This window comes from Xenopus tropicalis, chromosome 8, assembly GCF_000004195.4.
Source record: "Xenopus tropicalis strain Nigerian chromosome 8, UCB_Xtro_10.0, whole genome shotgun sequence".
Lineage (NCBI taxonomy): Eukaryota > Metazoa > Chordata > Amphibia > Anura > Pipidae > Xenopus > Xenopus tropicalis.
The window spans coordinates 98,853,703-98,863,893 of NC_030684.2; the positions used below are offsets into that span (position 1 = coordinate 98,853,703).

The window sequence follows — 10,191 nt, forward strand, 5'->3', positions numbered from 1 at the left end:
ATTCTGAAAAAAATCCTTGATATACGATTAACAACTAAAAGCAATCACGTTCACAAATGGTATAGTTCTGTGTATCATATTATAATATGCAAATTAGTTTGGATATCATACAGTATTTTATTGTATCTATATTTTAATTTGCTCCAATACCTAATCCTCAATTTTGTACATCTTTAGAGTGACATCTTTTTGGTATAATGCACCCCTAAAATGAGTAATTTATCAAATCATCGGCCCACTACACTAGTTCATTGCAAATACTGTGTACACATTTATTTTTCTCATGTCATAATTTACCTCTGCCTATCGCTTTACAGGCAGAAGCTGCAGGCAATGAAGAAGTCTTAGAATTCTTTAGCCTAAAAAGGCCACAGGTGAGTTATTGACAGATCCATTTGTGCCACTGATGTGAGCCATCTGAATAATGTACTAGGTTTCATACACTAACATTTCTGCATTCGCTTTGCACAGAATCTCTCACCAGTGAGGTTTTTCCTCTACTCTGGAACTGAAACTTAGCCAAGGTTTGTCTAGGGGCCTGATTAGCTGTGCATGGCAGTTGCTAAAGTCCTTGCCAAAGCTCAGTTTGTTTTTTGTTAATATGATTGTGCACTTGATTTCGGAGCAGTGGAGCTTTAACTCATAAATAATAACAAAAGTGCATGTACATTAATAACTTTGAACATGGGGTATGACCCTGATACATCCTTGCATTTCACTAATGCGTACCGCCAGGGTTAGAAGAGACTCTGTGTGTGTGTGTGTGTGTGTGTGTGTATTGTTCACAGACTTGTCTATCATATAGAGTCTGTATATCAGACACACAACTACATCTTATATTGTCTGTAATAAAAACACCCCACTCCTAGGCAAGTATATAAAGATGTAATTGATAGTAGCTAATAGCAAGATTATAACCTGCACATTACAGGGTATGATATATATTTTACGAACCCACTGCACATGAAAATATCATTTTTCAGTGTACATGCAATGTAGCCATATAAAGCTTTGTAAACTCCTTCTAATGTACAGGAATACAAATGTTAACTGAAACATAGACTTTTTCATTTACACCTCATGTTTACCTCTCCTGATCCATAAAGAGATTTAAATCAGATGGGTAAATTATATTTTTGTTCTATTTTGTTAGCGGCATTAAAACCAAATTAGCACTAATGTGCTTTATGGACACATGCAACTCTGTTTTCCATTCATGAGTTTACTTTCTCCTTGGCCAGTGACACTGCCTTTGCATGCCTCTTATACCTGTTTAACCAGTTACATAACCAGACAACAAACTGTCAACAGAACTTGTTAGAAATACTATATAACTAACCTGCATCAAGTATGACTTAATTTTTCTTTCACTACAGTCCACATCTCACATTTTGTTTTTGTTTTTTTTATCTAAAATATGGTTTCTTTTATGTTTGTCTATAAGAATTTTTTTTTTCCTTCTTAGGTCTTTCTAAATGGCATTGCAAATGAAAATGGAAACTAGCTGAACTGTTTTCCCATGTTGATACTGGATGCTGTTAGCAGTATAACTACCACATTCCTTTCGATATCCAAAAGGATTCACCGTAACTTTTCTATAACTCTGTTCACAGACTATAGAGGCATATGGCAAGTGGTTTTGCCTCACTACCTGGCTGATGAATGACAATCTGGGCACTCCTCTATGTATATATAAAGATAAAAGAAGTTGTAGGGGATAATACACTGAACAATTTGTTGAGGAAAATTGTACCTGTTTTAGAAAGCACACAAATCAGTCAGTCATGCACAATACATGGTTGTAAGGGGTCCAGTACCTGGGGTAAAGGACAATCTTCCCATCAAATATATAGGCCTTTCTTTTCTATTTGAAAGATGCCCTGGACTCCATTCTTTAGAGGTCTAATGGGGGCCCATGATCCACATTATTAAAATCCAAGAGACACATGGGCAAATTAGTAGTTGTCACGGCTACTAAATGCTAGGAAATACCCTGCCATGGACAATACTGAGAACTGCTTCTGCTAAAGCTGCATCATGTAGTCTCTAGCAGCATTGTGAGCACAATGTAAGGCAACCAGGCAAAATCATGAAGCCCCAAACCCATGGATAGCAAATAGACTACCCTGCCCTTCACGAAAACCAAATCCTAAACCACCTTTCCCGAAAAGATTTGTCTGGAATCAAACAAACCCTGTTTTATTCAATAATAATTGGGATCAGCAGGAGAGTTGGAACTTATATCACACCATCGGTGAATAGGGTTGCATTCTGGCTGATATTTTACCCACCATGCTGGTGAGAATATAATTGTTTGGATTCAGATCAGTTAGGGACCATATCCTGTGGTGCCTGGAGCGCATTCTGTCACCATAATTAAATGGCATGCGCAAACTATTTTAGAAAGGTAATAGACTATGGAGTTAATGTAATAAAAGTCGGTAACTGAAAAATTATTAGCAATGCAATAACAGTATAATGAACAATATTTTTTAAAATTTACGACTTATTACATTCCCCCATAATAAGAGAAAACTTAAATATAGTTTATGATTGTTATATAAGTATTTTGTGTGAATCTGCAGTTTTTTTAACAAATGCACACATATTAGTGTTAGTATCAGCACATGAAACAAGTTGTGTATTATTCTGCGGGGAGTGCAGACAATGGGTGTGACTCCCTGCATTTTATGTTGAAACATTTCGTCTTAGTGGTTGCATGTTTATGAATGTAGTGTTTGTCTCTTCCCACGAATAGGCTGCTGGCTCAGAAGATCTCTGGATAATGAGTGTTTCTCTGACGCATAGGGAGCATGGCATTTATAGGGAGCCATGCTAGGGCAATAAACTGCACTCTAGTGTTGCTGGAAATGGCAAAAGATTTAGCTGCTGCACCTTGGGTACAGTTGTTTTACCCAGACTTGCTGCACTTTATTTTCTGAACATGATTGACCCAGAATAGCACAGTATTATTGGTGTAAAAATGATTATTAAAGGTTCAGAAGATCAATGTATGTTAAACAGGTTTTAGGACTATAACATTATTTGTCATTCTTCCAGCAGGAAATTTAATTGCTTTTACAGTTTGCAATTGTACACATAGCAAAGGTTTCCTGCCTCCTGCTTTGGTAATGTAATGTTTTAAGCAATGTCAACAATAAAATATATTTAAACAATAATGGAGCAGAATAATTTATTTATATCATGGAGGGCAATGCTTTTTAAAGTCACAAATGCTTGTGATCATGGTAAATTAAAGGTAAACTATATGAACAAAGCATGTTTTCTATCATCAGTTGAATCTAAGGATTGTAAAACTGTGCAGGAATTGTGGCAAACATTATTTTTTTTTTTTACTGCAAGATGATTCATGCTACATGTCAGAACCAGCAATGCAGTGAATAGAAGATGACCAGGCATGGCTGCTTTTGCAATATCAGTTCCATTTACAAACAGCTTTTGAATAATTACTACGGAATAAAAAAAAAATGTAAGAAAACATAATTCTACTTGTGTTTAGAACCCCTTTTAACGTATGGCTATAACTTTGAAACAAGCACCATGGTATTTCCCACTCCTGTGGCTATATGTTATAATGCATTGATACAACGTTTAGGGTACAAAGGCTCAATCCATGAAGTTATACCACACCTATACAGAAATACAGTATGCTTTCTTTTTTACATAGCCACTTTGTTACAATTCCACATTTTCATCTTTCAGAGTAACCTGTCCCAACACCAAAAATCTGCAGCTTCATAGGTTTACATGCCAATAACCTTGCATTCAACAGGATGGCAATTTGGTTTTTTTTCACTGTTTTTTTAATCTGTATGCATTGGATAAAAGGCAAGCATGCAGGTTATGCTTTCTGTTGTCCAGAAATTAAGATTGGCATCCATCTGGCAGAATGTATTCTTGGGTCCAAAGGCAGTGTATGCCTGTGTGCACATGGTTAAAGGAAAGATGTATTAAATGGAAAAGAAACCCCACAAGCCTACTGCAGCATGTAAAGATCCTAAAATCCAGTTTTTTATTTAAATTTACTCACAACTCACTACCTTTCAGTTGTATGGAGCCAAAGATTGTGTTAATTCCGTGATAATTATAATCATGCCTAAAATGCAAGGATAAACATTTGTAAACAGTTCCAGACTACAAACTACAAACTCTGTGTGCATCCTCATGTTCCAACAGGCTCATGAGAACTAAGGAGGCAGGGGGGCACATCCCCTATACATTTTACCCCCAGTTGGGTCTTATTTTACTTTAATAGGTCTCACTCTGCAGTATTACACCAGCCCCCCCAAGAGACTATTTAAGCCTAACTATCTATAACAAGTGAATCTTGTTAATGTAAATCTGCTGTCCCTGACCTGCTTACTGCAAGAAGAAATTTTATTGTTCACATAGTTTATCACAAGTAATAATATTGTGAATATTCTTAAATATATGAGTTGTTTGTGTCCACAAGGTGACTGCACTATTCCATAGATCCAAGTGCAAATTGGTAATGCTCACCTATAACAACTACTTGTTGTAGTGTCAGGTGCTGTCAGCTGAGCCCACTGCCAAGGACCAAATGTAACTTTGGAATACAACACACTGTAGCACTCCGAATCAAGTGTGCCAACAGAACAGGCAATGTTTCAGGCTTGAGAAAGGGCTGTAACCCGAAACGTTGCCTGTTCTGTTGGCACAATAAACACCTTTTGTATTATTCCATAGGTGCCAGCCCCCTAACCCCACAGGAATGGTGATGTCTGCTTGGATGTAGCAAACAGTATTGCCTCATTCTACTGGAGCTAACTCTCAATGCCTATAAATTATTCATATTAAAGAGGAGCTTTACTGTTACATCCATTACATACTGGCACCTGTAAAGTATTCACACAACATTGTGAGAAAATGTAAGCATTATGTTTGTGATATAGCAAAATAATTGTGCCCCCCCCACAAATACACAGAGCATGCACTTTCCAGAACCAGTGCCTTTATCTCATTAAAAAAGGAACATCTTAATGGTAAGAATTCTAATGTGAATGTACTGCTTTCTTGTACCTCTTACTGAACTGCATCTCCAAGCATCCCCCAAAAGCTGTTCTCTAGGCACTATCAGGAAAACCTGGGGTTGCTGTGGGTTTCAGATCTCTGTCTCTACAGTCCTATAAATCAGGTATTTATAACTGCTTATTATAACATATACAAAGAGGGCATTTAATTTTTTGAATACTTGTATAACTCCAAAGTGAAAGGAGGATTCACTGGGCGGGGTTGTTCTCACATAACCACAGGTTCTAGGTGGTTATAGGTTACTGAATAGTTAGACTGTTTCATCACCTAACTTGGGTGTGTGAGCATAAACCCAGGGCGTATTTGCAATACACCCTTTGATGTATTCTGGGCTTCATATGCATAAACATATTATACTAGGAGAGGAGACATCTCCCTGTACTCTTCCACAACATGCACAAACTGGGACCTAGAGAAGGGGAAGGGCTGACTCTTGTGACTCAAAGTGAAAAACCCTATTATATTTATAAAGTATTTCTCAACTTATAACTTCTATTTACAAAGCAGCTTATCTGATCCATTTTAAAAAAATAAAAAAAGTCAAAATTGTGTGGTGTATTTTTTTTATTGAGGGCAGTGGCATTGCTGTAGCAAGGCAGAAAATGGCCCATGCTACGTGGGGGCAAGAATCAGGATATTATGATCCAAGGTGATCCAATATTTGTTCAGTATGCAGTAGCTACATAGCACATAGCAGAATATTGTAAATTTTTGACTTTTACATTGTGAAATTTTGGGGCATGGGATGACAAGCCCAGTTATTGCTGGACTCTATTTATGCACCTGTGACTCATAATAAATAGCATTTTTTTACACCAGAACAATCATAATTTAATTTTCTGATTTTACAAGACATGATATTTCTTTCTACAGCTTCAAGCTGTGACCATCAAAGATTGTGCTATACTATGCAATCACACTGCATACAGTTCCATCATTTCCTGCTGTCAGCTGCCCCATGAGCTTCTGGCTTTCTTTGCCTGTGGTGCTGAATTTGTTTTTCTGCAGTACAGTCTTATGGAAATGAGCCTTAGGTTTCATACCAGGTTCCTTAAAAGGATTATGTCATGATTTTTATGGTGTACTTTTTATTTCTAAATTACTCTGTTTACATAGCAAATAATTCACTCTACCATTTAAAATGTTATTCTTGAACCAACAAATTTATTTTTTTTAGCTGTAATATTGGTGTGTAGGCAGCCATCACAGTGCATTGTGCCTGAGTCTGAGCTTTCAGAAGGAGCCAGCGCTACACATTAGAACTGCTTTCAGGTAACATATTGTTTCTCCTACTCCCATGTAACTGGAGGAGTCCCGCGCCGGACTTGGATTCTGAGTTTTACTGGGAACTGCTATCTTGCTCCCTTCCCATTGTTCTGCTGATCGGCTGCTGTTAAAGACATCCAAAAGTAAATATAGTGTATAGAAGCAGAGAGCAGATTTATCACGGAATACACTACTAACAAATGACTAAATGTAGCCTACACATGGTAGCAAATAAGGTATGGTTTTTTCTATCACCTGGCACCCTAAAATGTAAAGTCACCAATACTGATGAATAAAATGCCTGTCTACACCCTTAAAATAATGACTCCTTTATAGAATACAACCATGGTCTTCTATGGTCCCAAGCTCTACATTCACAGAATGGTCTCCAAACCATTCTAGTAACATATAAATATATATTGTTTTATTCCTGTTTTTGTAATAGAAAAGAATAAAGAAATCATTACAAATAAATAATACATAGTATATGGTAGGGTTACCTCACCACTATTTATATTTAATCATAGTGTGCTGGGGTATGGTAGTTAGGCTGCAGGAGAACTATTCCTTAAGCATGGAGGCCTATACATGGCTGTAGCTGTGGCGCCCTAGGCAACCCAGCCGGCCACCTTGCCCCCTAACTCCCCAACCACCCACTCTTGTGCATGCGTGATGACATTACGGGGGAGGGATGTACATTATCAAGTAGTGGGTCGATGGGAAAGAGACTGCAAACTAAGCAACAGAAGAGGTATCTGCCTAGTGCCCCACCAACATTACACCCTACCCCTAGCTCTGGCCCTGGTTAAGGCTTTGGTTGCTGATAATTAGCATGTCAGGCTCTACTGTTCTTGGCATGCAATTAGGATTTTTATTGTGTAATAACTGTAAATCATGACTTCATCCAAATCTCATCTCATCTCTTTTGTCTTTTACCCCAAAAACATTGTACAGCTATGGCATAAACACAATTTGCTTTTTTCTGTGTAACAATAAAACAGTACCATGTGCTTGATCCTGACTAAGATATAATAAATCCTTATTGGAGGCAAAAAAAAACCTATTGGGTTTATTTCATGTTTACATTACTTTATAGTAAAAGTATAGAAATTTAAATTACAAAAAAAAAACCATTATCTGGAAAACCCCAGATAATTAGTAGTCTGGATAACAGGTCCCATACCTGTATTTCAAGGCACACAGGACATAAGATTTTGTTTTTAATGATGGTGCTCCATAATATATGATTCTAAGCAAGTATATAAAAGATATGTTTCTCAATATTTGGTACCACCCAACCTTTGGACAGCTTTTCCAGGAACCAGTGTGCCTGTGAAAAGCAACAAACGTACTCGCTTATGGTGAACTGGAAAGAGCACATTTAATAAAGTCCTTTCAAATGTTTGTGGAAGTGGGGCTAAAACAGAAACAAGTCCTGCAAGTTCAGGGTCTATACATTCAGTAAATATTATTCCCATAAGAGAGAGAGAGAGAACATTCTCTCAGGCGCCTCCATCGTACAAAAGCTACCTAGGAAGTTCTGATTGAACATGAACAAACTTGCAGCAGTACTGTTAAACAGCTTACAATTTTTAAATGAGGTTTTTAACTGCATGGATGAGTCATGTATTTATTATCATTATTTATACACGGCATTGTACGTAAAACCTTCTGACACCAGCTGTAAGCTCTGCAGGCAAGAAACACAGGGGCAGACAGTTAGGGTGTATTACCAGGCACACATAGTTAACACAGGGACCTAATAGAAGCCTGCCTTCTAGAGACTAAGTGGTCTACAACCTGCAATATTATGCAAATACTAAATAACCTATTGTTCCTGTTTGCCCAAATGCCCAGATAGAGGGTCAGTTAGGTCAGTAAAGGCAATGATTCAGGCAGTAAGCAGTTGGTTACATGTCCTTGAGGAATCCTAGCGTCCTGTTTAGTGCTTGATCACTGGCATCAGGCAAAGAGAATTTCCAAAATGCCAATTCAAAATTAACCTGCCATCCCAGTATGTACCCCGCTTCTACTCAGAGTAATTTGCATGCTTCTAAATATTCCTGCCTATTTTTTAGCTATTAAGATATGCTTCATATCTGGCAGCAGCAAGCCGCTTTCATATTTTCACATGGGCAACCTAAAGGAGGGAGAAAAATACCAGTTAATATTTGTTTACTAGAGCTATTCTAAAATGTAAACCCAGGCAAAATTCTGTTTCCCAATACATAAGGCTCTGGGTACTGTAGAGTAGTACAGAGGGGCAGGTTGGTTTTGTCTCTTTAGAATGTATTCCCCAGGTGGTGTGCCTGAGCCACAGGTTGGGTTAGGGGTTGGACGGTTTCTAAACTAAAGGAATACTTTGCTAGTCTCAAAAAGAAAAAATATCTTTGGTACTGAAATATACTTAAATACTGTGGGAGATGGCCCCTATAATGTAAAGGAATTTGGATCTTGTGATTGAGGATGCAATGTGTGTTTTATCCTGGTGTGTTCAATGTATATGGCTAAAGCCACATGGGCTGTTACTCGGCCTGTGCATAAGCCCAGCACCTCGGCTCATACCTCCTGTCTTCTTTGTCTGTGCCCATAGCCACTGTGTGGGCTAAATGCATATTCTTGGCCTAAGAGCAGTATCTACTTGGAAGGTGGAAACATGATGAGAAAGCTGAATTAGAATGTAAGCTATTTTGTTATCAGTTGTATTTTTGTATGTAATCTGTTTGTTTAGTGTACATGGCCATTTATTGTTTGCTTGTAGGTTAAATCTCGTCATGTACATCAGTGCTGGCAAACTTTTGTTTTGTAGTGGGACAATCATATACATACTACAACAGGGGTCTCAAACTCGCGGCCCGCGGGCCATTTGCGGCCCTCGGTACAATATTTTGTGGCCCGCACCAACGCCGAATGAATGGATCGCGATTTTTATTGCGATTCAAGGGATAATGCAAGGCACGGCGGGCGGGAGCTGCTGATTGCGGAAATGACGTTATGCCATCATAACAGTTATTATGGGAAGACGTAAGGAGCTAATTGTGCACACAGAACGTCTTCCCATAATAACTGTTATGATGGCATAACGTCATTTCCGCAATCAGCAGCTCCCGACTTTTTTTTGTGAAATCCCTTATGCGGCCCAGCCTCATCCTGACTTTGCCTCCTGCGGCCCCCAGGTAAATTGAGTTTGAGCCCCCTGTACTACAAGTTCTTACTTTCATTTTCTCTAAACAGAAACCCTTTCGTATCTAATGGCAGAAAGGCTGCATATATCAGCAGGGCCGGATTTACCAATTGGCCGCCCAGAGGCTGACTAATCTCCCCGAGTTGCCTACCCCTGCCATCCCACCGGCGAACATATAAGTCGCCGGCGGGATGGCAGACGCGGCGGGGCGATTTCAGGAAATCGCCGAAAAAGCCTCGCGAGTCTTTTTCGGCGATTTGCGCGAAATCGTGCCGCCGCGTCTGCCATCCCGCCGGCGACTTACATGCTCGCCGGTGGGATGGCAGGGATAGGCAACTCGGGGAGATTAGTCACCCGCGAACAGGGAGTTTTGTCTCGGGCGACTAATCTCCCCCGTGCCAGAGCCCTTACAGTTCAGGAGGATAGTGCATTACTGCAGATGCCATACCATGCAAAAATAGGATGTTCTATATATGCCACAGTGCTTTGAAGCCTCCTAACCCTGTGCAAAGAAAAAAAAACTGATTTCTATTCCTACTTTCTGAATTAAATATAAAGCATAAATACAAAACATATTTCTAGAAAGAAATGTGGAGGGGAACAATATGGCTTTTAATCTGAGACCAGTTATCATGTGCATCAGTGATCTTGCTGTGAGATAAAGTGTT

At 38.9% G+C, this 10,191-nt stretch overlaps 1 protein-coding gene across 2 annotated transcripts in view; it reads left to right on the top strand.

Annotated features, from left to right (window-relative positions):
* aspg (asparaginase) overlaps window positions 1-3,179 on the top strand; it is a 33,662-nt gene extending 30,483 nt beyond the window's left edge. The window contains exons 15-17 of one of the 2 annotated variants that reach the window (XM_012968032.3): window positions 318-374; window positions 472-524; window positions 1,466-3,179. In XM_012968032.3, the coding sequence (XP_012823486.1) occupies window positions 318-374; window positions 472-519 (105 nt within the window). In that variant the 3' untranslated portion in view covers window positions 520-524; window positions 1,466-3,179. The remainder of the gene's footprint in view (window positions 1-317; window positions 375-471; window positions 525-1,465) is intronic. The other variant, NM_001127027.1, reaches the window with a different exon arrangement.
* Window positions 3,180-10,191: the final 7,012 nt, after the last annotated feature.